The following is a 25,890-nucleotide window of genomic DNA, read 5'->3' as shown; positions in this document are numbered from 1 at the left end:
TTTTTTTGTCATATTTTTGTTGTATTTAGTTTTCTTCACTTTGTCAGGCTTAATTGACAGTTTTTCACCATTTTTGGGCAGATGTTTGTTTTTCAATAGTTGAAGTGATAAAGCCCCAGATGCCAGTGAGATAACATCTATTTCCAACAACACATACTGAGGTGATTGTGATAGACATTTATTACGACCACAGAGTGATACACGAAGTGTCAGATGTGCACTTGAGCCGTTAAAGTCCTGCATTGTTGTTATTGCTATTTTTGTGCCCGGTACACACGTGATTGTTGACCTGGGTTTTAAACGTGAATGTTTGATCACACATGTCGCAGCTGAACAGCCTCTCCCCGGTGTGCGTCCTCATGTGTACCATGACATAAGCTTTACTGGAAAAGTTTTTAGCGCACACGGTACAGGTAAACGGTTTCCCTGCTGTGTGTCTCTTCATGTGCATCATCAGATATTTCCTGGCCGAGAAACGTTTGGCGCAGACGGAACAGTCGAAAGGCTTCTCGCCCGTATGCGTCGCCATGTGCGTCATCATCTCCGACTTTCTCGTGAAGTTTCTGTCGCAAACCTTGCAGCTGAAAGGTTTCTCCCCGGTGTGTGTCCTGGTGTGTATCTTCAAATGCGCCTTTGTCGAGAAACCTTTGGCGCAAACCGAACAGGTGAAAGGTTTCTCCCTGGAGTGCGTCCTCAAGTGTGCCATCATGTACTTCTTCACGGAGAATGTTTTGTCGCACACAGCGCACTTGAAAGGTTTCTCGCCCGTGTGCGACAACACGTGAGTGTTCATTTCTGACTTCCTCGAGAAGCTCCGCGCACAAACCGTGCAGCTGAAAGGTTTTTCTCCCGTATGTATCCTCATGTGTCTGTTCAAAGTGAACTTCTGGACAAACGTTTTCCCGCATTCAGAGCAGATAAACGGACTGACATCACCATGAGAGATGTTCTTAGTGTTTTCGGTGTCGTCGCTGTGATCAATGTCAGAAGAGTGTGACATCCTGTCAGCCAAAGCTGATAGCGAAGTAGAGTTCTCTGGTTGTGATCCTCTACAGTGTTGACTTGAGTTGCTGCCTGTGTTCTCCTCACTGTGATGAGCCTGTGAGGAGTGAGCTTCGGCATCTTCACTCTTCACAAGGACCCCAATCAATGTGACCGCAGTAACGTCTGCCTCCCCATTCTGTTTGCTCCACATGTCTTCCTCTTCTGATTCCTCTTCTTCTTTAACATGCACACTGGAGTCCCTTTCTTGCTGCTCATGGTTAGAGGGAACCTCATCTTGACTCTCCACCAACACCTGCTGGATGTCTACAGGCACAGACATAAACACAAATAGTGCGAGAATCTTACCAATAAGCGTTGGGCCCAATTTGTCAAAGCAAAAATAAGTTTATGACCAAACAAACCTGCTGCCTGTAACACAACCCGAGGCTTGGAAACAGCGTCCAGTAGTTCGCGTTGTCGCTCGTTCTCCTCTTTGCTTCGACAAAGCTCCTCCTCATACTCCGCTATCGTTCTTTCAAATAGTTCAAATATCTCTTCGACGGCCACGCTGAGTCGCTGCTTCACCAACGTTCTTAACATTCGTACTTTGCACATTTTAACGTCGATGCAATGTGGTGCTAACTGCAAAATAGCTCCCTTGTTTTCCTCGGAGAGTGTCACTGGGTAGTCGTGTGTCGCATGTATATGACGTCATACAATGATTAACGCCTGTAATAGATGCACTTGTAATTGGTAAATAACAGAAAGAATGTAAAGCACGCCCTTTGTGTCTTTGTTTGCTTATTCAATAAGGTTCAAACGGTCGATATTATTCAAAGGATGTTTATATTTGCGTTTTTCCCTCTGCGCCAATGTGTCTCTTCCCGCTACCCGTTGCTTCACGACGATTGGTCGAGGGGAAAAGAAGATGGCGCTACCCGCGGAGCAACATAAATAGCGAATTGTGTTCATGATAGAAAAAGAAAAACTACGTTTTTAAGTTTCTTCTCGTATGTAATTTTGCCAATTAAAACTTACTCTGGACGCAACGTTGGAGGAGAATAAAGGCAAGATTGTAGCTATCAGCATAATAACCGAGTTCAGCCGCTGTTCTCATTTTACTAAACTAAAACAGCTTTTAAACGTGGACCAATCCAAATTAATGGTTTCTCAAGTGGAAAACAGTTACCCTCGGTTCTCAGATTTAAGCCATATATTGTGGGCCTTGTACGAAAACTGAAGCTTGTTATTTCTTTTATAGCAAGGGCACGTCTTCAACTTTTTGGGGACCACTATGGTGATCTGCTTTTTATAAGTGCACCAGCACAACACCAGAAGTGTGTAGCCTACCACTGTGCTCTGCGCTTTATTACTGATTGTGGAAATCGTGTTCACCATTGCACGCTTTATTCTGTTGCTAAGTGTCCATCTCTCTCCTGTCTGTCCTCAAACTCTCACACTGGTTTATTTTGTTTATGAATGTATTATTGGGCCCCTCCCATCTTACCTTTGTGCATACTTGTGTAAAAACCAACAGCTGTATGGTTTGCAAAAAATCTCTTTTCCAATTGTGACCTGGACTTTTCTTGTATTGTTTTGCATCATGTAGCACAAACCATGCCTGCCTTCCGGCAAGTCGGCGAGAAGCAGCTCCCCAACCCCGTGCTGTGCATGGCATGGTCGCCCAAAAGAGATCTCATCGCTCTGGCCAGCACCACTGGAGAGGTACGCTTAAGGAAGTAGCGCGGTATTGGATGTGTTGTACCGTTTTGTATCGTCATGACACATCTCTTATTTATTTATTTATTTATTTATTTATTTATTTATTTATTTATTTGCAGTTGTTGCTGCACCGCTTGGCCAGTTTCCATCGGGTTTGGAGCTTGGCGCCCAGCGAGCACATCGGGAAGGAGATCACCGCACTTGCCTGGAGACCTGATGGCAAAAGTGAGCAATGCTGGTGTCGCTCTACTGTGAATTCCAGCTTTGTTGCGTTTCATCTTTGGCACGTACGCGATATCGCAGATTTTTTAAAAATGGGTTTTTACAGCATACAGAAAACTCCAAATTTAAAATGTGTTTGAAAGTTTATAATTGCTGTAAAATCGATGCAAATTTCTGCTAGCCCATGTATGGTGTTTCACATGACATGCTAGCTGTAAGCTAGTGGGCTTTCATTGTTATGGTTTTGGTGACATTTGGGCTCTTTTCTTCAACTGGGACTGGCAATTTTGTAGCCAATTTATACAGTAATAGTTTGGTTTTAGTTTTTATTTCATTTTTACTTTGTTTATCAAATTGACTTTGTTTTACAACGATTTGAGGGTGGCTCTACTAGATTTTAGCAGTTTTTATTTCTGGAGAATGCTTAGTTTTAGTATTAGTTTTACTTTTCTTTTGTAGTATGTGGTATTGGTCAGGTGCAAGATTAATAAAAAGTCACAATTAGTCAAAACAAAAAGTATTGACTGTCTTCCATGGGCTTGTGACGAATTCCTTCTTCTGCTGATTGCTCAGTTCTGGCCTTCAGCCTTGGCGACACCAAGCAGGTGGTGTTGTGCAGTGTGGAGAAAGCGGAGATCCTGCACGTGTTCCACATGCAGAACCCCGTCAGCTGCATGCACTGGATGGAGGTGACGGAGGAAAGCGGGTAGGCATTTTTGCCTCGGAGGTATTCAATTTAAGAGACTTTAAAATGAGAAAATAATCCTGTTTTGTGTTCTTGTCAATGTGCCCCAGTGCCCTGGGATCCTTTTGTCAGTCAGAGGATGAATCCAAGCTGTTTCTGCCCAAATTAGCCTCCCTCCCCAAGAGGTAAGACGAATAGATTAAAAACAACATTTCCTCGGGTTACCGAATATCTATTTTTTTTTTCTTTTTTTTTTTTTGCTCTTCAGCTACAGCACAACTTCAAAGCTCTTCAGGTAAAGCCTTTTTTTTTTAAACATTCAATTTAAAGCATCATTGAATTATTCCCATTCATATGCGGTCCTAATGTGTTTTCCTGCAGTGAGGAGAAGTCCGACGAGATCATGAACCTCCTTGGAGAAGTCAGGTATGCTTGAATGTTCCTGTTCCCAACAACAAAGCGTAACAGCGGTGTTGCATTTGTTGTCGCTTTTGAAAGCACGTTTGTCTCCGCGTAGGCTGAACATACTCGTCCTCGGGGGAGACGCCGGCCACGTGGAGCTGTACGCCTACGGGATGTACAAGATTGCGACGTTAGCCGGAGTAAGACGTTTTGGATTTTGCTGGAGTGAACTGCAACTCGAATGGTGGATGTCTGTCTCGGCTCGTTCACTGCCACTGACGGCTTTAGAAGTCGAAGATTCAGTTGAGCTGTGAAGGCCGGCAGACTTTCAAGTGAATGCAGCGATTTGTTTCTAATACATTTTACACCATTTTTTCACAATTTTCATCTTTATGTGGTTTTCATGTTAAATGGTTTTGTAGTTGTGTAGCGTTACCCTGCTAATTATCTAACTAACCCACCAAAAAATAAACTCACCTCATGTACAATATCAATGAAAACAATACATATGAAAATCTGCTTGCTACATTTTTTTTTCTTTGTCTGTGTAGAGTCTCAGTCATCCATGTCGTGATAATATGCAAAGGTTGACTAGAGACAACGAGACTCTTCTTGTTTGTTAATTTGTTTTTGCAGTTGTTTTTCAAAAATGACTTTGACAATGATGATTATGTGGGGGGACGGCTAACCTCATCTTTGATTTGACTGCGCAGGTATCCGGAAGCTGTCGCACTCTAAGTCTGTCCAGTGACCTCAAGTCTTTGGCCGTCATCACAGAGGTGAAGTCTGCTAAGGACCACGCCGAGATTTGCTTCGTTCAGGTGAGACGGTGTCGGGCGGCATCGTCAGAATTGTCTTTTTTTATTACTCCAGGTGGTCGTCGCTCAGTTACCGTCGTACTTACTCCTTTTCGTTTGATCGTCTTAGATTTATAACCTACAATTGTTTTTCATCCAAATAATTACGACTTTGCAACTGCTTTGAGTGATGCTCAGATTTGAGAAATTTCAAATGTCTGCCCAAAAAAAATACAGCAAAAAACTAAGATGACACAAATGACCAACACAAGACAATTGTGCAGCAAAGTAGCTCACAAAAACGGATGAGACAATATACATATATGTACATAATGAATAATTGTGTTTAAAGTTTTTTTTTCAAGAATATGTTCTATGCAAGCCCACTAGTTGAACCGGGGCATTCTGATAAATATTGCGTTTGTGGAATAAGTGTTAATCCACTCGTTTTTAGCCATCTCCGGGGGCGGCCATTTTGTCTTCTGTCGACTGAAAATGACATCACAACTGCTCACAACGACCAATCACTGCTCAGATTCAGAAAACAGGTCAGCCGTGATTGGTCGTTACTTGAGCCCTGAGCAGTTGTGATGTCATTTTCAGTCAACAGAAGACAAAATGGCCGCCCCCAGAGATGGCAAAAAACGAGTGTATTTTGCTGCTTAACTCATATTCCACAAACGCGATATTTATCAGAATTCCATATTTCAACTAGTGGGCCTGCTTGGAACATATTCTTGAAAAAAAAAAATGTTTGGGTTGACATCTACTATAAGGATCGTGATTATAGTATTGATCAAAACAAACTCGTTTCCACGGCGACTTCCGATGGTTTCTGCTGCCGCCGCGAGCACGGACCTCCGTCTTCAACTGTGGGCGTGCCTCTTTTCCCGCGTTTCCCAGCTGGACACGGGCCTGCTGTCCGACTGCCTTCCCGAGCTCACCAGGATGGCGCGCAAGTTCACCCACATCTCCACGCTGCTGCAGTACCTGCACCTGTCGCTCACGTGCATGTGCGAGGCCTGGGAGGAAATCCTCATGCAGATGGACCTCCGACTCACCAAGTTTGTGCAGGTCAGCGCAGGCCGCGTCCCTCTCCCTCCTCTGCCCCGTTTAGAACTTCTGTAATGTTTGCTTTTTTTTTTTTTTTATTTGTGCTTTTTTTTACTCTAGGAAAAGAACACAAGCACACAGGTACAAGACGAGTTCCTGGAGCTTCTTCTGTGGGGCCAGTCGAGGTGAGGACACTTAAGTTGCTTATTGTAGTACACTTAGTTGTAGTGTAGGTAGAATGCTAACTTGGTACTGCTTCTTTCCAGTCCTGAACTGCAGGCTCTTCTCATGAACCAGTTGACTGTCAAGGTGAGCCCAAGAGGAAAAAAAAAAATCTATTAACTGTAATGCAACAAAATGTGTTGATTGTATTACAGGAAAAGTGCTACTTTGGTGCCATTGGTTGATATTTTGTTAGAGACATGTTATACATTTTTTGCCAGATGTTTGTCGAATGATGGTCAGTATTTATTTATTTGTTTTATCTGAATTTATTCATAGATCCGAACGTGCCATAATCACTAAAGTATTTGTCAGTTTTTTGGATGTTTTTGTTAAGTCAAGATTTTGTCCGTTTTCATCAAATTGTTGTCCAGGTTCTGTGAGATGTTTTTTGTTTGATTTGGTCTCATTTTTGTCATTTTTACTCCCCAAATTGTTTTGTCTGACCAAATTTGTACATAAATGTGTTTTTTGTTTTTGTTTGGGGGGGTGAAGTAATGTCAGATTTTCGTCAGTTTTTGTGAGATTTGTTTTCGTCTTTTTTTTTTCTCCCAATTTTCTTTCAAATTCAAATGTCAGTTCTTCATTATTTTTTTGTTGTCAGACATTTGTCATTTTTGGCCAGTAATTATTTTGTCCTGCCCAAATTTGTATGTAAGTGGGATCAAGCTATATTCTATCACTAAGCTATTGCTGATTTGTCAGAGGTTTTTTTTCATCATATTTTTGCAAGAAAAAAAATCATTCTCACTCGATAAACTGAGTTACGTAATAGCTTTACCCAAAGTTACCTGGGTCTCATTTGGCCGAATTCCCGAATACGTCATCAAAGTGCAGCATGACGTGACATTTTTTTACTCCCGTTTCCACGGCAGGGCCTGAAGAAGCTGGGCCAGACGATCGAGTCGTCTTACTCCAGCATCCAGAAGCTGGTGATCAGCCACCTACAGAGGTAGGAGCGTCTCTCTTCAGCGCCCTTTCCCGTTTGACAGCCTCCAGCAAAGCTCTCGCTTGTCTGCCAGCGGCTCCGAGGCGCTGCTCTACCACCTGAGCGAGGTGAAAGGCATGTCGCTGTGGAAGAAGAAGTTCGAGCCCCTCGGCCTGGATGCAGCCGCCATAGAAGGTAGAGTGCCACGTTCACGCAGCAAGTGAGCGCAAATGTTTCACACGGGTCATTTTTTTTGGATCCAGGCGCCATCACGGCAGTGGGCTCCTTTTCATTAAAGACCAGCGAACTCCTGCAGTAAGTGGCTGTTTTTGTAATAATTTAGTTTCAAACTCTAATTTCAAGCTCCTACACTTGAATGATTTTGCGATGGATTTTTCACATGCAGGGTGATCGACAAAAGCATGAAGAACTTCAAAGCCTTTTTCCGTTGGCTTTATGTGGGTATGTATGTAAGTTTGCAATTTTGAAATTTTTTTTTTTTTTTCTTTGCTTTGCGTTTCAAGCATGCTCACGGAATGAAATCAGTGAATTCAACTCTTATCTCTAGGCACCACTGTATTTTAAAAATTATGATTATTTTTTATTTAACACTAAAGTTGTTCTTTCTCTCGGCAGCAATGCTGAGAATGTGCGATGAGCACGTCCCTCCGGAACTCAACAAGGTGAGATGCGTACTTGAGGGGTCTTGAACACAAAAGAAGGTGTGAGCTAACTGAGTAATTGAAACAGTTGTGTTTCCCTGCCGTCATTTTTCTGAGGCCACTTTTCGCTTTTCCATCCTCAAAAATCGAATTTCGGCATTCAGCAGGATAAAAATGTTCATTTTTGGCTGGTATTTTTGGGAAAATTCAGTCCCCGAGGCCAATTCCCCTTAGCAACATGACATTTTCTGGGCATGTCTAGAATGAGTAGACCCACCCAAAAAAATCTTTAAAAAAAAAAAAAATCTGAAAAGACACAGGAAGTCAGCCGTTTTGAAAAAAAGTCTGTGCTCCCTCAGATGACGCAGAAGGACATCGCCTTTGTCGCTGATTTCCTCTCGCAGCATTTCAGCAAGGTGGTGGCACAAACAAACAAGCAAAGAAACATTGAGGAGCTTCCTGTTCAGGTTTGGCGTGTTACGTTCTCTCCTTCTCCACAGAACGAACAGCTCTTTGATCGCAAAGGGAAGTACTTCAACGTAGAGCGGGTGGGTCAGGTAAGTCAGCGTTGTTGTCAAGATCCCTTCGTGTGACGACGTAATGGCCCAAAAGAAGCATCCTTCAGTATTTTCTGCCCTGGGAAATGTGCGCAACAATCGCTTGGTTCCTGACATTTGCAGTACCTGAAGGACGAGGACGAGGACCTCGTATCGCCACCCAGTACCAAGGGCAACCAGTGGCTCAAGTTTTTACAGGACAGCACACACCTGAAGGGTGATTTTCTACATATTGTTTGCACGTTTTTTTATTTTTTCGTTTTAGCCCTTTTGCAAATTGCTCATGTTGTGTTTTTTTTTTTTTTTTCTTCTGCAGAGAGCCCTCTGCTGTTTCCTTCCTTTCCGCAAAAATCTTTGCATTTCGTCAAGCGTATGATGGAGAACGTGATCGAGCTGTGTCTGCAGAAACCTGCGGTGAGACTATTGACCGATTCATCCCACTCTGATGCAAGTGGATGATGCGCTTGTGGGATTTTTCAGCAAAATGAGAATGGTCTTTTTTTTTGTGTGTGCGTGTGTGCAGGAAGTTATCGGGAAATCTGTGAAGCAGGCCGCTTTTCTGCCCCTGTATTCAGTGCCACAGCGGTAGGATCTCTCGCCATGTGTTGACGGTGTGTCATTCCAAATATCATTTATGATTATAATTCTAAATTTGTGTCTTTTCTTTTTTTTTTTTTTTTAACTCTCCAGCTCTGAAAATACGCCGCGACTTTTTGAGCTTCCATCCTTGTAAGTAAAATGAGACAAAAGTGACCATACATGTTCAATGCATTCAGTTTTACTCACAATCAATTGTAATTAAAATGCGATGAAAACTCTGTGTGTGTGCGTATGTGTATAATATTTATGTATTTATTTATGAAGACATCCCAATGTGTGTGTGCTTGTTTGTTCCACAGGTGGAATGACAGGAAAGCCAAAATGCACTACGCGGTGTTCTGCATGCCGCACATTCTTCCGCACAAACTTTACTTGCTACGCCAAGCAAGCGACCCAAACAGGTGGCCTTTTCAATTCCTAGCATACAGTGGGACCTTGACTTACAAGCATCCCAACGTAAAAGTTTTTACAGTTACAAGCTGCTCAAATAAGGGTAGTTAATTTAGAATCAGAATTAGGTATACAAGTCAGGGTAATCGAATATATCATTTTGCCTAAATTTGGTCAAACTCAGCTATCCGAGTCCTGAGGCAGTAACTACATTTTTCCATTTGATATAAATCAAGAATTAGTCCAAACCATTCTTCCAAGTGTAGGAGGTGATGGATTCAACCACTTTCTGGTCATAGTCTGTTTACTACCTGCTAGAAGAATTTGTAATAACTTGACGTCCTTCTTTTGATACAGTGAGTGGTAAAACTGCAAAAAAAAAAAAAAGATGATTCACTGTATATAAAATAACTTGCTTACTCACATAAGTGTTTTTGGCAGACACATCCCCAACAGTGTCGCGTCCCTCGACCTGAGTCACCATCTCGACGCCTCAGACGGCGATAGCGCAGAGCCCCGGTGGGTGAGAGCGTGCTGATACCCCGACCCAGCGAGCGAGCTGCCGTTTCTTCGATTTATACCCCCGGTCCTCTTTTCCAGGCCGCACGAGGTCTACAGCTGCCTGGATGCTCGTTTCTATAGTGACGAGATGCTGACTGTGGTCCTTCAGGGAGCAGAAGAAGACAGCAGTCGCAGCGTCCTGGCACAGGTTCCTCTCTCTTCGACCCTGAACCGTGAGAGTGAATTTAACTGGACGCCCAATATGAGGTGCGTTGCTTCTTTTGTGTAGAGATCGAGTGAAATTGGTGCCTAACAGAAAAGCCGCCATTGATCCACCTTTACTGGCATACAGCGGTACGCTTGGTTTGAAACGTTTGAGAACCACTTGCGTTAAAGGTTGCGAACACACATTGTGGACCGTTCCAACTTTGAATCCGGGTCAAGGCACCAACTGAAAAGTTCTGTCACTTGTTCTTTTACCTTTAATATTCACAATATTATACTAACAGTAACTACCAGAAGACTGCATTTTCTCAATTGAATTATTTAATGGACGCCAGAACGATCGAGACACGGCCATGGAGCCTTATTCTGCCATATTCCGTAGAAGGTGTATTCTGTCCAAAATGGTTGCTACTCTTGTACTGTCTTGGCCGCCCTTGTTGTCAGTGCTCAGATTTCCCACTTGTACCTTCAGGTTGGACCAGCAGAGCGGCAGCATTCCCTGCCAAGGAATGGTGCTGGGAAATCAGTGGCGGGAACTGGAGGGTATGAAGGGCCAGTTTGTCGCAGTCAACGGCATCCGAGAAGTAGCCTGCGTGGTAAGCGCTAGCAGGCGATTGCTGCACACAAACCTAACTGAATACCTTCGGTGACCTGTCTTTCACTCTCTCCACCTTCCGACTTTCGCAGCTGAGCGAAAATCTGAGGCACCTCCGTGTTTTCGAGATGGACATGGAAGATGAGGACGATGAGCCACAGAACGACACCGGCGATCAGGACGCGCTTGACACCACCATGACCAGCCAGGGAGACGAGAGTGCCGAGGCTGGAAACGGCGAAGCGGGAAAAACCGAGGAGCACTTGGAGTCGGAGGAGACGTCTGAACTGTAGATGGAGTCAGATACAAATTACTCGTTTACATGGTTTTGCTACTTTTTTTTTTTTCATAAAATGGAAAAATGCAGCTGTTATTGTCTTACAATAAAGATATGTGCTCCTTTGTTTGACTTTTTATTACATTATATTTGTTATATTATATTCTCCATCCATTATTCGAACCGCTTATGATATTTTTAATTAAATTGTATTAGTTAATGGGTTATGCTAACAAATTCATCGGTAGTAAACGAGTACCTCCTCAAGATGGCGGCGTTGTGGCATCATGTTAATAACGCAATCGAAGAAGAAAAACCCGGAAGCTAACGCACTTAACCGTCAGAGAGAGACAGTCGTCAATTTAACGTCTGTATTATTTTCGTTTTGATTTAATTGTCGTTGTTGCGTTTCTTAGTCTACTCGGTACACACATACGCGAGGTTTTATCCAAGGAGGAATTTGCGATAAGATCGTTTTAGATTTGGGAGGCTTTCCGTTCATCTTAGCATGCTAGCTGCAAACTGAGCTTCTACCTCCAAGTGTGGGAAGCGAGTTTGCGTTTCAGATTGTGGGGGGAAGGTTTCGTTTGTTGTCCGTTAATTACCACACGATGAATCTTTCCTGTAATGTCACTTTTTCATTCACACAGTAACTGTATGGACTTTATTAAAGTAATAGACGTGCGTTTCCGCACATCTTCAGGTAAAAAAAAAAAATCTCACAAATCTGGTGCTAATTGTCAGGTTATTGACCACAAAATTACAAATATGTTGCAAACAAATGGGACAAAAACGTGACAAAAGCACTTAAACACGAGTGGGGAAAAATCTCACAAAGTCTGACAAAGAATTGACAAAAATCCAACCCCCCCAAGAATTGCAAATAGGCACTGGGTTAGTGATTGGCTGTGGTGCTTTGTGATTCTGGTTACCTCACAAATGTAGGAACAGAACTCTGTTTGAATTTGAGAACTAGAGGTGGCTAAAGTAGTCACAGATTGTAGTCAAATAAGCGCACTGCTACCTTAGGTTGACTCAACTACTGTGAGTGAAGCAGAATTTCTAACCTTGTGTTTGCTTTCCATGTGTCATGCAGACATCCAGCTCCTGATGATGGAGGATCAAGTTGCACCAGAGCCCCCCTACGTTAAAAAGGAAGAGGAGGATGTGTGTACCGGTCATGATGGGGAGCGGGAGGAGTCTAACATCAGCAGTTTTCCTTTGACTATTGTGCTTGTGAAGAGTGAGGACGACGTCGAAACTCGGTCCTCGCAGCTTCGTCGCAGCCCAAGTGAGGAGAAGCGAAGCAGCAGAGGATTGCAACGTGAAGTTGATGGAGAACCCGGTGCAGGATCACAACCAGACAGCATTGCGCCGCTGTCAGATATCGACGACCTGATGTCGCACTCGTCTGATGACATCACGGATCAGAGTGACGCCGGCAAAGAACCTCCCGAGGCCAACGGCCAATCAAAAAAACACTTTAGCTGCTCCGAATGCGGGAAAGCGTTTGGCGACCGGGGGATTTTGAACCGCCACATGAAACGCCACACGGGAGAGAAACCCTTTGCTTGCTCGGCGTGCGGCAAAGCATTCAGCCGCCGGGACTGCCTGCTCTCGCACATGCGGTGCCACGCAGAGGAGAAACCCTTCAACTGCTCGGTTTGCGCTCAGACCTTCCGCCACCGGCAGAACTTGGTCTCTCACCTGAAATGTCACATCGGCGAGAAACCCTTTGGCTGCTCCGTGTGCGGCGGTGCGTTCTCCACCAAGGCGCACTTGACGCGGCACGCCCGGACGCATACCGGAGAGAAACGCTTCATTTGCTCTTTGTGCGATAAACGCTTCACCACGAAGGGGAACGTGTTGCTACACATGCGAACTCACACGGGCGAGAAGCCGTTCTCCTGCTCCATCTGCGGGGGGACGTTCTCCACCAAGACGCACTTGACACGGCACACACGCACGCATACCGGGGAGAAGCCTTTTGCGTGCTCAGTGTGCGACCAGAGATTTTCCCTGAAGGAGAACATGTTGACGCACCTGAGAAAACACAGCAGGGCACCCCCGTTCTCCTGCGCCGCCTGCCCCGCCGCCTTCTCCAGCAGGAAAGAAATGATCGCCCACAAGCGCACGCACGCCGGGGAAAAACCTTTTGCCTGCTCAGTGTGCGACAAAAGGTTCTCAAGCAAGGGGAACATGATGACGCACATGAGGGGCCACACAGGGGAGAAACCTTTCACCTGCTCCTTTTGCGACAAGGGATTCACGATCAAGGGGGACATGATGAGACACAGGCGGACGCACACGGGCGAGAAACTGTTCAGTTGCAACGTGTGCGACAAAAGATTCACTCGCAAGTGCCATGTCAGCAAACACAAGTGTTCGGGTGAACACAATGGCACTAAGTGAAAAAAGCGTAGTACACATGCACTGATCTCGCCCGATATTTCAAACGTGAGAGACCCGACATATAACGTGGACGAAACGGTACTTGAGCTATTTTTTTGTATTGCCTTTCAATCAAAATCAGAAAAAAACTGTTTGTCAGTCATAAGTCATAACAAGATTATCCTGAGTGATTATCCTGCGGTGTGGGGTGTTAAAAGTGATTTTCCAACCCAAGAACAGGACAGAACAGGAACAGACAGTCGTGATTGTTGACAGCTAACAGCTTTTCGCGTGATCTCAAAGGCATTCAGTGTACATTTGCCTGGTACAGGTTTTCTCGCATTTAAAATATCAGTTAGGATGGAAAAAGTCAGGACGTGTGCTCGCTTGAATCGATTTTTAACATGAAAGACTTCACACATGACAAGTGATAAAATGGCAACGTGTTGCAAGCATATTGGGCATTTCCCTCGTTTCCAATCAAAGTTAGGTTCGGTGTGCACGTACAACATTGATTTCATAACCAGCTCGGACACTTTTGACAAAATGAGAAGAACTCTAAAGGTGGTCTTGTTTGTTTATTTTGGATCCGGCACTTTGTATTCTTTGTACTGTATTTGCCGTCCACTCGTCAAACAATAAAATGAATTTCACCAAGCAGACACTAACGTTAATCTACGTAATTAACTGCACAGATATTTTGAGCAATATTCATAAAACGCCACAAAGATTTGATAAAACTCTTCTCTCCGTTTGTTATGTCTGTGAGGTGTATTCAACGGGTGAGAATTTTTACTTTATTCTACATTCATGATATAGCAGCAAGTTAACATATCTATGCTTAACATATGACAACATGTTGGATGTTAGTATATGGTAAGTAATAATTGTAATCTAATTAATCAAAAAGAAAACAGGAAAACTTACATTTGTGCAATTACGTATCATTAGGACGAACTACATATTAATTTCATTATTATATAAATATGCGTTCCTGTTATGTGAGGGAAGTAAAAGGATTACAGTCATGCCTGGGAATGTTGATGTCGATGTTTCCTACAGTTTAGATACATTAGATTTCCGACACTGATATGGAAGCATTAGGTGTACACATTAATGGTGACAAGTGGAATGTTAATCAGAGCCTTCTTTAACTCATAATTGGAGCGTTCTTATTTCGATATTTTTGTCCCTTAAGACGCACCGTCGATGTAGTTCAAATACGACCGTTTTGTACGCATGCGCAGTGTGGTTTGTTGGCAGATAGTTCCTGATGCAGATTGGGTAACCCCAGTTATGTTGTGCTGGGAGCCAACAGAAGATTTTTAATTTTTTGTTTGATCTCGTACATAAATGGTTGGAGTTTACCGGAAACGACGTACTAAATTGTCTTTGTTAAGATCAAACAGACAAAGCTGACTTTCTCAAATTAGCATTTTAGCTAGCTGAAAACACACGACGTCCTTGCGTACAACAGCGCGACTAGTTTGAATGCTAAAATGTGTAAAGTTAGAATGCTGAGAGAGTTGGTGACACAACGACTAAATGTGGCGGTCGAAGAGATATTCGGACTCTTCGAGAGAACCATCGCGGAGTACGAAGAGGAACTTTGTCGAACAAAAGAGGAGAACGAGCGACAACGTGAGCTGCTTGACAACGTTTTCAAGCATCAAGCTGGACTGCACGTGGCAGGTTTGTTTACTCGCGAAATTTCAGTTACATCTTCGATGGATATGTGTGTATGCATCGCTTGCTTCACATGACCGGCCACTCACAATTTTAACTTGCCTGTTTGTGCTCGGCATTACGGTAAAGTCCTATAAAATGTACTTCCTCCCCTCTCTAAAAGATTTCATATTTTTCCAATTGAGTTATACGGATTATGTAATGATGGCAAAAGTTCTTGAATTATTTGTCATGGTCAGTTCTTTTTTTGTTAGATATACAATGAAGACCTGTCATGTGATCACTGATCACGGGTGTCTAGACTTCTTATATCCACTTGGTGGACATCAGCAGGGAATTTGAACTACGAAAGCTGCTCAAAAAATTCTCCCTGACCCATTAACTGGAATTAATTGCTACAACCGACTATTAACACTAACTGCTCTCACACTCACACAGGGTTTGTATTTGTGTGTGTTTTTATACAGAACACACACACACACACTTGGCTTCCAGTAAACTGATAATTAGCTGGTGTGATGTGTACAATACTTGTCAAAGAGTGACAACTGCTTTCAACATTAAGTGATGAGGGAATCTCAGGTGTTAAACCTCACACCTCGATAGGCGCCTTACGCAGTTCTCATTTGCACAACCAGAGTTGGCAAAAATACTCACACGCTGCATTTAAGTAGAAATACCGATACTTGTGGGTAAAAAGACTGGTAAAAGTAGATTCACTGCATTAACTGATTTACTTGACTTAACGTAAAAAAAATTACATCATTTGCCTCCACTACGTCAATGCTACGTGAATGCTAACATACAATGGGAAACTCCATAGACACACCTGTTAAAAATGAACGTCCACGTGGTGGTGGCGTAAGCCTTTAAGCAATGGATATCTGAACACAACCAGTGCTGAAACACATGTAGACAGATAATGCGACAAAACTGACAGCCATAGATTCTTTATCCTCTGCAAAGAATGACTAATATTACTGCTGCACTGATTAGCGCAGAAGAGTTGTATTTCCGCCTGGCTGTCTCATACTTGCTCCCAGTTGGCCAATGCCCACCAGAATGGGCAGTATATGTGAAGGAGAAAGTTTGACAAAAGCTGTAGAACTATTTCAAAATTTGGTTTATTCATGTCATTACTGTATGTTTTTATGTTTTTATTTTTTTTATGTCGTCAATTAGCACTCGCATGATTTGAAACGGATTTTTGCAAGAATAAAATGTATAGAAAATTTCGTATGCTATTGATAAGTGCTGTGTCCTGGCAATACCCCTAGATGGCAGTAACACTTGAGGTATTGAGTTTCTAAGCCGGTCGTGATGCTAAGAAATTCACGTTGATATTAATATGTGGAAGTCGGGGGTTATAAGCAGCTGCGGTTAAACACTAAGCCCTTTCATAACGCCCATCAAAAGCAGTATTGGCGGCTTAATGCGGGAGGGGCGACACCTGAGTGTGAGGGGGTAGCGGAAAGCCGATACCAGGATGTGAAGTATTAAACCCGAGGCTCAATTCCCCCTCCCCACACACACGCAGACACAGACACACGCACACACTGCAATGTCCCACTTTGGCGAAATCTGAGTGAAAGACTCAGGCCACAAAATGACACCTCTCCTCTTACACAACTGATGCGTCAATTCTGCTCAAAGGCGCCATGGAAGCGGGGCCCCGGCAAACTCCCTGGGGGGGACGTGCGGCTGGCGCTTGGGTGTGGAAAGTTGAGCTGTTTGTCAACCTCTAGAAGTTGGAATCAAAGCCCTGCATTGGAGATGAAATGAGACAAGGAAAATACGCCATTTCCTTGTCTTAATTTGGTCCTGGTTTCTTGCCTTCTCTTCTTCTCTGGTGGAAAAGTACAGTCTTCTGCCATCTAGTGGCGAACACTCTTATTACATCAATAGAGGGCCACCATTTGCCCATCCCTGAATTAATTAATTCATTCATCTGAAAGTTCCGGAGGCGGGAAATATGAGAGTCAAAGCCTTTTGGATCCACAATGACAATGTTTTATTCCCACAGACATCCAGGAAGTGTTGGTGGAGGGTCGAAAAGAGGTTCCACGTGACTGTGAGCAGAAGCAGCAACGGGAGGAGCCAGCAGAGCCTCCCTGCATTAAAAAAGAAGAAGAGGATGAGTGGAGCAATCGGGAGGAAGCCCGCATTACCACGTTGACCGTGACCGCCGTCCCGGTGAAGAGCGAAGACGACGGCGTGCACAGTCAAAGCGTAGCGGAGCCTGCGAGCGCCGGCTGCTTTGCTCCGCTGTCCGATATGGACGAGGCGATGTCTTCTGACGCGGAACGCAGCGACGAGGCCAAATCGGCGAAGGCAAAGAAGTCGAAAAGTGATTCGAAGCATCCCAACAATGACTTTAAGTGTCTGCAATGCGGGAAGACCTTCGCCCACAAGGGCAGCTTGAAAATCCACATGATCACGCACACCGGAGAGAGACCGTTCGCTTGTTCCTTTTGCGCCAAGAGATTCTCCTTGAAGCATCACATGCAGAGGCACATGAGAATCCACACGGGGGAGAATCCCTTCTCCTGCTCGGTGTGCTCCAAAGGCTTCGCCGATAAGTACAAACTGATCATGCACACCAGAACGCACACCGCTGTCAAACCCTTCACCTGCTACATTTGCAAGAAAAGCTTCTCCAGCAGGGAATGTCTCGTGTTGCACATCACGACGCACACGGGGGAGAAAGCGGGCCAGCCGGCGGACGGCGGCTCGCGAGGGCACGGCCTCCCGAAAGCACCGGCGGAGAGCAGCAGCAACAACATCAGCAATCCCTTCGTCTGCTTCGAGTGTGGCAAATCGTTCGTGCAGAAGGGCAACTTGAACCGGCATATGCGAATACACACCGGGGAGAAACCTTTCGCTTGCCCCGTTTGCACCAAGAGATTCCGGGACAAGTCGGAAATGATCAAGCACATGATGGTGCACACCGGGGAGAAACCCTTCCCCTGCTCGGTTTGCACCATGCGCTTCCGCTACAGGGCGGGCTTGATCAAGCACCTGAAGAAACACTCGGGCGAAAAACATTTCACATGCACGGTTTGTATGAAAAGCTGCCCCAGTTTAGCGTCGCTTATATTACACACGAGAGAACACCCGTGCGGCACCTCGAGGCAGGATGCGACCGCGGAAGCTGACTCGCAAGAAATCAGCAGTGTCGACGAAATGCCGCGCTCTCCCCGGACAGACGCCAAAGAACCCGCAAAGACGCACGACGACCCCAAAGACGTCGACCCCGAGCGGCTCCACTGCTTCCAGTGCGCCAAAACCTTCCAGCACCGGTCTCACTTCATCCGCCATCTGAAAACGCACACAGGGGAGAGACCCTTCAGCTGCTCCCTCTGCGCCAAAGTCTTCTCCAGAAAGTCGGACATGAAGGTCCACATCCGCGTGAAGCACACGGGCGAGAGGCCCTTCGCCTGTCCCGTCTGCAACAAAGGCTTCGCCGTCAAGAAGTACATGACCTTGCACATGAGGAGGCACAGCGGGGAGAAACCCTTCGCCTGCCTGCTGTGTCCCAAACGCTTCACCACCAAAGCGGAGATGGAGAAGCACATGAGGACGCACGCGGGGGGGAAAAGCGTTCAACGGTGACCCGCGCGGCGGGCGGTTCGCCAGCGAGAGACTGCTCGACAATGCGCTGGTGACGACACGTGCAGATGGGGGACCTTGAGAAATCATTTTGACATTGTATGCAGGCGTTGAAATGAACATTTGAACACGTTTTAAATGAGAAAACTAGACCAGGGATCCCCGCTCTTCGCAATGGATAGTGAAAGATAATTGAAGCCCCCACTAAATAATTATGACTTCCAGCAATCATAGTTTAAAGACATAAATATACAACGATGTAAAATTCCAAAACAATGATCATTTAAAGGTCATTGTACAACTTTACAGTACATATCTGTTGCAGACCCACCCGCAATAAGAGAAAGTTTGCAATATAATTTACGCATATTTACCTCTACCACGTGTTAAACACATTTTAACTTGATAAAACACACTTTTAAACTTTTAATGTAATACTTAGCGCTTGTCCTCTCAGTCACAAAATTGGAGACTATCATATAACTATATACTCGGTAGAAACAACTTAGTTATGGACCTTCTCTGCCTCTTCTTGCTCTTAATCACGCTGCTACACTGCATGTACACAAATCAAAAATCAGACTTGCTCGTATACTATAAAAACCATTGGAAAACAATCACTTGAAAATTTGATCTAGATGAAAATGTACGCTTGTACATGCACAAACAAAGACTCTATTTAACTTCCACTGACAACCCAGGCTAAACTTAGCTCCTCAACTGACGTACAAAAGTCATCTCCCAGTCGTGATGCATCACTTCATCATACTGCCTTGATACTGTACGACTTTCCCCTTCCGACGGAGCTTTGGTGCCATCGTGTGGCACCGTTGGGTGTTTCAGAGAAGCGCCAAAAAAAAAAAAATGCAAATGTAAATTTGTGAAAAGTGGACCGCAACTATGCTGTGAATTACTGTATTCAATCATTGAACTGCCTTTAAACTACTTTGTAGTAAACTTTATATGTATTATCACAAAGCTGCATACTGTTAATTTACATATGACAAATGTATAACATATTGCGACGTGAACGAATGATTGTAGTATACATAAATGTATTTGATATCATGAAACACTGACTTGTGCTGATTGCAGAGTGACTGAGTCAGATTATCCACATTCTCACAAACAAATATGTTTAGATTGATATTGCGATCAAAGTCGAAATAATACAAAATAAAGCTGTATAAATGTATTTTTATTTTTTTCTACATGGGGTGTATGTTTTTGAGACTAAAATAATCATCTTAAAACTTTAAAGAAAGTCTATTGTCAAGTAAAATGTATACATTTTTGATTCAAGTCTTAATTTCAAGATATTAAAGGCGTATACCCGAGATGATGTCATCTATTTCAAGATGAAAGTTGTAATATTGCTCAAATAACCTCATAAAAGTATGAGGGAAAGACATCTATCTTCAAGATTAAATTATGCAAAAATTCGATGATGAGAATAAAGTTAGATTTAATTTTATATAAACACATTTTCGACCTTTAATATTTTGGGGGAAAAAATATGTAATTTATGAGAATAAGGTGGCGTGCAGTATTTTGAAGCAAAAGATTCAATATTCTTTTTAGAAGTCTGTTTTGTTTTGTGGGGAATACATTTTAGAAAGTAAATTTTAATGTTTGCAATTTAAAAAGTTGCTCATGAAATTAAAGTCATGCTTTACTGAGAGTAAATGAAGTAAGAGTGTACGTGCCCTTAATACTCTGTTGGGGATTATTAGACAACGACTTTGTTATTGAATCCTATGAGGATATGAAATGTTTTGTTGTTTTTAAAGTTTGTCCTAAAACGCGCGCCGTAGAGTTTTCAAAGCGGTGAGTTGATATACGCCTGCGCAGTGCGGCTTTTTGGTGGGGTTAGTTATTTCCGCATCCGTTTTTGCAGTGAACGCGAAAACTTGAATCACAAGGAGAAATTATAGGGCATGTGGTTCCTTTGATCATTTAAAAATGTGCAAAGTGCGAATGTTAAGAGAGTTGGTGAAGCAGCGACTAAACGTGGCCGTCGAAGAGATTTTCGATCTTTTTGAGAAGACCTTAGCGGACTACGAGGAAGAACTTTGTCGAAAAGAAGAGAACGAGCGACGTCAACGCGAACTACTGGACACTCTTCTACAGCCTCAAGTACGACTGCACAGAGAAGGTTTGTTTATTGCAGCATTTCTCGTTATGTGAAATTAAATAGCCCCCTTTTCACCACTCGTGTTTTGTACAGTATACTTTAATTAACAACGCCCACTTCAGTGATGGTTAAAGGCACAGTATGCCCTTTTAATTAAACAAGAGAAATGTATTATTTTTAAGTACTTTGTTACAATGAAATATTTTTAACAACAAAATTCACCTGTTTTCTGGCTTTGGCCACGTTGGTTCTGAATTCACAGTGCATTTACCTTTCATCCCACAGACATCCAGCAGGTGTTGGAGAAGAGTCAAGATGTTGCTTGTGACTCTCAGCAGCAGCAGCAGCAGCAGGCAGAACCACCAAGCATAAAACAGGAAGAGGAGGACGTGTGGAGTTGTCACAGGCTGGAGTTAACTAACATCTCCATGTTCACTATGACCAACGCCCCCGTGAAGAGTGAAGACGACAGCGTACGCAGTCCGAGCGAAGTGGAGCCTTGTATCGCCGGCACATTTGCTCCACCGTCGGTTATGGACAATGTGACGTCTTCATACGCCGATCGCAGTGATGACACCAAACCAGCCAAGACTTCTAATAAGGAGTGTCAAGTCGAGACGACACAACACGATGAAAACAAAGACTTGAACTCTTTTACGTGTGGGAAGATGTTGGCCAACGAGGACAGCTTGAGAAGCCTCACGATCACGCACGCCGGAGAAGGACCGTTTGCTTGTTCATTTTGCGCCAAGAGATTCCCCAAGGAGGAACACATGCAAAGACACATGAGAACCCACAGATTCCAGATTCCCTTTTCCTGTTCGGTGTGCGGCGAAATCTTCACCAGTAATTACGAACTGATCATGCACAAGAACGCGCACAACGGGGGGAGACCCTTCAGCTGCACCCGCTGCGGCAAGACCTTCTCCAGAAAGGAAGAGATGCAGATCCACATCCGGATGCAGCACACGGGCGAGAGGCCCTTCGCCTGCCCCGCCTGCCCCAAAAGGTACGCGGCCAAGAAGTGCTTGACAGTGCACATGAGGACACACGTCTGGGAGAACACGTTGGCCAGGCCGCTGTGTCCCAAATCGCAGGTGGAGAAGCACACAAGGAAAGAGACGTCAGGCTATGACCGATGCGGCGGACAATCCGCCAGCGAGAGGCCGCCCTGCGATCATACGTATGCGCTAGCGACCACAGATGAAGCTACGGGACCTTAAGAAATCATTTTCACGTTGTACGCAATCGATTCAGGTAGTTCAGAAAGAGCGCAAAAAACACGTTTGTTTGTGAGTTTTTCAGTGACTAGGTGGGGGTAAGTCCCATGTAATACACAACAATGGGCTCATTTGTGAAAACTGAATCACAAATGTGAATGGCATTATTGTATTGAATTGTTGAAATGTCGTATGAACCAGAAAACTGCATGCGATCCAACTGACAAGTGTAGAACATGCTTTGATGATGAATAAGTTGCAGTGTACACAAATGGTCATTAGACATGATTAAACACCCACTTGTGCTTTTTGCAGAGTGACTCGGTTAGATTTGCAGACTGGAATATATATCATTAACACATTTACATTTAGACATGATTTTGTGGCTTTCCCTGATGTGCATTGTAGTTTCAATCTTATTTGTTGGGCCAATTCATTGTTTTTTTTTTTTTTAGGAAAATGTCTATTTTCTAGATTTTTCAATAATAAAGCCATACACTTGAGATAAAGTTTTATATTTTAAGAAACATATTTTTCAGATTTTGAGAAGAAAAATTGGATGTTTTTAGTTTAAAATAAGTAAAAGGAATATTTAGATTCAAGTCTGAATTTGACAATAGCTTTTATTTTCAGGAAAGTAGTGTACTTTCAAGATTGAATTAATATTACAAGAACACTGTTGTATATTTCAAGCAAAAAAGACATTTAGAAGATAAAATGTTTCATATTTAAAATATACTACATATAGTTAGATTAGTTGCACTTTTTCATGAACAAACTGATGTATTAAGTTAAAAGTTGCATACGGTTTAGGGTGAAGTCATTTTTTTAAATTAACCTTTTTAAGTTGTACATTTAGGAAATGACAATGTAGCGTCTTTAAAGTCATACTTTTACAAGGCTAAGTCTAATACTAAATTCACTTAAAAAGGCCTGAATAACCCTTCATAGATTATGATCTAATGGTGATGAGCCAAAAATGAAAAGCGTTTCAATTTTCCCTTGCAAAATGACAACGTAAAGCTTGAAAGTATACAACGTTATTATCATATAATCGCATGTTATCTAAAAATTTTTTATATGCATTGTTGGTGGCTATTTATGCCATCGCAAAACGGTTTGCTTTTTGTCTCACAGGGCATGCCATAGAGCATTCTAAGATGGCAGTCGATGTACGCATGCGCAGTGTGGCTTGTTGGCGGAAGTTGTCTCCGTGCCGTTTTAGGTCTGTAAACAAACCACAAGGGGAAAAAAACATTAATTATTAACAGTGCAGGTAGTTCGAGTTAGCCTTTGAAAATGTGCAAAGTTAAAATGCTGAGAATGTTGGTGATGCAGCGACTAAACGTGGCCGTCGAAGAGATTTTCGAACTGTTTGAAAGAACCATAGCGGAGTACGAGGAGGAATTTAGTCGAGCCAAAGAGAAAAACGAGCGACGGCAACGCGAACCATCGGACGCTGTTCTCAAGCCTCAGGTTCCATCACACGAAGCAGGTTAGTTGACTCAGATGCTAAATGATTTGCTCCCTGTAAGTCCACCTCCGTAGAGGGTTAGAGTTCAAATGTCACATGAATGCCGAGTCTGCGAGTCAACGTGAAACTCATCTCGTTTTAAGTGACACTTTTTTTCCTGGGGTGGCAGCAATACGCTTCTGTACGTTCACTTTGTTTTACACTTTGTGAAAATCAAACCCACAGGCAGGATCATATTTATGAATAATTAACAAAACATTAGCCCATCTGTTTCTTTGTGTGGTCCAGGCGCGCAGCAGGTGTTGATGGAGAGTCAAGAAGAGGACCCCGCTGGCATTAAAGAGGAAGAGGAGGACATGTGGGGCAAACAAGATGGGGAGCAGCTTCAAGTGCTGGAGGAGGAAGCTCATGACAAAACAGTTGCACTCACCGGAGTCCTTCCGAAGAGTGAAAAAGACGAAAGTTGGTCATCACAGTCTCGTCACAGTCGAAGACAGAAGAACAGAGGCAGCAGAATGACAAGAGATTCTAAAGGAGAACACTCTCAAGCAGGCAACTTTGCGCCACTTCCAGACATGGATGACATGATGTCACGCTCTTCAGACTCTGATCGCAGCGGACACCCAAAAGAACGCTTGAAGACTCTTAAAAAACCCAAAGGTGATATGACGCATCACTCTGGCAACAAACAGTTCATCTGCTCCGAATGCGGGAAAATCTTTGTCCACAGGGGAACGTTGAACAGACACATGAGGACGCACACTGGAGAGAAGCCTTTCAGCTGCGCCGTTTGCGCAAAAAGATTCTCCACAAACTCTGATATCAAGATACACATGCGAACGCACACCGGGGAGAAACCGTTTGTGTGCTCCTTTTGTCCTCAACGCTTCCCCGTCAAGTCGAGCATGAATATACACATACGTGTCAAGCACACGGGCGAGAAACCGTTCACCTGCTCCATTTGCCCTCAGAGATTCTCCCGCAAGTCGGCCATGAAGCTCCACGTGCAGGTCAAGCACACGGGCGTCAAGCCCTTCACCTGCTCGCTTTGTCCCAAAAGGTTTTCCAGTAACAAGAACGTGATGATACACATGAGGACGCACACCGGAGAGAAGGCCTTCAGTTGTAACGTGTGCGCTCAGAGGTTCTCGTACAAGTATCAGCTGGACAAGCACCGGTGCGCCGTCATGGAAGCGGACGCCATGTCCATCCATTCAAACACCTTGATGAGTTGAGATGAGAACAATGTGGATGAATCCATCCTTACATCCATTGATTTTTAAATTTGACTTTTTCTTAATGTTTGTTTAGAGTAGGCGCCCGCAACCGAAACAATGATTAAAACTTGTGTTTGGGGTTGCATTGCCAGATATTCCCCAAAAGAGTTACCGGTACTTGTTTTCTGATTTACGTAAAAACAGGGCTGGACTGGCTATCGGGCATAGCGGGCATCTGCCCGGTGGGCCAGCCTCTTTAGGAGCCGACGTGGTGCAATTAATTAATTGTTTGATCGTTTTTTGGTTTTTTTTTTGCAGTTATTTATTTTAAAATATTTTTCCCTCCATTTTTACCCAAGAGACCAGGCCCACAAAATCAGAGGGAGCAGCTCATTAAGCCATTCACAAAATAAACTGTAAATTGAACCAATCAACATAATTGGTAGAGAGAGACACATGTAAATGCCATTTGTAACAGAATGTCTTTGAAAAATAAAATCACTTGATTCTTACAGTGTTAATCAAATGCATTGTCTTCACACCATAGCAAGCAATCAACATGGCTGAGAAGTCATTAAATATGCAGGATGGAAACTCGGGGACGGAGGGACGATGCCCAGCTCTGCATGAAACTTCAGCCATCTAGTTGCTGGCATAAATAGATCAACAAAGGCACATTATTTGTAGTAAATAAATATCATCAATATGTCATTTTTGGACTAATTGAGGGAAACGGAATAATTCCATAACAGCACTGTGGTTGTAACAGCTGTAGGATATATCTTTTGTCACTTTTTTTTCTGGTTATTTCTATTTGTCATGAATTGAATAAATTTGCCCGAAAAGACTTCTGTACTGTTTTGACTATTATTTCTCCCTGTCTAACAAGGTGCACTCTTCTTGTTAAATAAAAAAATATGAAGCTATTTAATCAACAAAAGTACCATTCATAAGAAATCAATTAATTAATGATGGAAATAAATTAATAGACAATTTAAATTAAACAACTTCGTGAAAAAAAATGAAATAAATGCAACGAATATTTCAGGATAAGCTTGGTATAATTTTAACTCATTCACTGCCAGACATTTTCAGACCCTCTTTTACCCTAAATTTGAAAAAAAAAGAAAAGGAAAAATATATGAATAGGTTCCTGGCTTTGAATATCTGGATTGTGAAAAGACAAATACATTTTTCTTTGGCAGTGAATGTGTTAAAATAGAAATCTAATTTAATATACAGATGCATACCGTAAATGCTTTCTGGGCCGGACTAAAAAACAGAGCCACCCCTGCACTAAATCATAAGGCACATACATGTTATTGTGTATATTAATA

At 43.3% G+C, this 25,890-nt stretch overlaps 5 protein-coding genes across 6 annotated transcripts; 4 read left to right on the top strand and 1 right to left on the bottom strand.

Moving 5' to 3' along the window:
• Positions 1-162: 162 nt before the first annotated feature.
• Positions 163-1,902, bottom strand: LOC147139116 (uncharacterized). Its single transcript, XM_086046630.1, has 2 exons — positions 1,407-1,902; positions 163-1,308 (listed from the first exon to the last, which is right to left on the bottom strand). The coding sequence occupies exons 1-2, from the start codon at positions 1,597-1,599 to the stop codon at positions 230-232; spliced, it is 1,272 nt and encodes a 423-aa protein (XP_085902756.1). The 5' UTR covers positions 1,600-1,902; the 3' UTR covers positions 163-229.
• anapc4 (anaphase promoting complex subunit 4) lies at positions 1,799-10,947 on the top strand. The gene is made up of 28 exons (XM_086046625.1): positions 1,799-2,051; positions 2,594-2,709; positions 2,826-2,931; positions 3,502-3,634; positions 3,724-3,798; positions 3,882-3,908; positions 3,995-4,039; positions 4,131-4,215; positions 4,729-4,836; positions 5,716-5,886; positions 5,986-6,050; positions 6,132-6,174; positions 6,963-7,039; positions 7,110-7,210; positions 7,279-7,330; positions 7,422-7,477; positions 7,652-7,698; positions 8,037-8,093; positions 8,178-8,234; positions 8,358-8,451; positions 8,551-8,648; positions 8,758-8,819; positions 8,925-8,963; positions 9,134-9,235; positions 9,666-9,743; positions 9,825-9,992; positions 10,423-10,546; positions 10,638-10,947. Exons 2-28 carry the CDS (start codon positions 2,602-2,604, stop codon positions 10,836-10,838), a joined length of 2,379 nt encoding a protein of 792 aa, XP_085902751.1. The 5' UTR covers positions 1,799-2,051; positions 2,594-2,601; the 3' UTR covers positions 10,839-10,947.
• Positions 10,948-11,206: 259 nt separating this feature from the next.
• LOC147139114 (uncharacterized) lies at positions 11,207-19,703 on the top strand. The gene is made up of 5 exons (XM_086047605.1): positions 11,207-11,525; positions 11,919-13,230; positions 14,461-14,497; positions 14,659-14,905; positions 16,923-19,703. Exons 1-5 carry the CDS (start codon positions 11,450-11,452, stop codon positions 18,509-18,511), a joined length of 3,261 nt encoding a protein of 1,086 aa, XP_085903731.1. The 5' UTR covers positions 11,207-11,449; the 3' UTR covers positions 18,512-19,703.
• A 682-nt stretch (positions 19,704-20,385) lies between these two features.
• On the top strand, positions 20,386-23,769 carry LOC147139113 (uncharacterized). 2 transcript variants are annotated; one of them, XM_086047972.1, is made up of 3 exons: positions 20,386-20,663; positions 20,928-21,651; positions 23,625-23,769. In XM_086047972.1, exons 1-3 carry the CDS (start codon positions 20,471-20,473, stop codon positions 23,674-23,676), a joined length of 969 nt encoding a protein of 322 aa, XP_085904098.1. In that variant the 5' UTR covers positions 20,386-20,470; the 3' UTR covers positions 23,677-23,769. The 2 variants fall into 2 exon arrangements, with proteins under 2 accessions (XP_085904098.1, XP_085904097.1); XM_086047971.1 differs by lacking the exon at positions 23,625-23,769 and having other exon boundaries at positions 20,928-22,341.
• On the top strand, positions 23,642-25,400 carry LOC147139112 (uncharacterized). Its single transcript, XM_086047974.1, has one exon. The coding sequence runs from the start codon at positions 23,642-23,644 to the stop codon at positions 24,569-24,571; it is 930 nt and encodes a 309-aa protein (XP_085904100.1). The 3' UTR covers positions 24,572-25,400.
• Positions 25,401-25,890: the final 490 nt, after the last annotated feature.

Source organism: Filicampus tigris, chromosome 12 (assembly GCF_054856515.1).
Source record: "Filicampus tigris isolate MCC_2025a chromosome 12, RoL_Ftig_1.0, whole genome shotgun sequence".
Taxonomy (NCBI): Eukaryota; Metazoa; Chordata; class Actinopteri; order Syngnathiformes; family Syngnathidae; genus Filicampus; species Filicampus tigris.
This window is presented reverse-complemented; position numbering and strand designations above follow the sequence as displayed.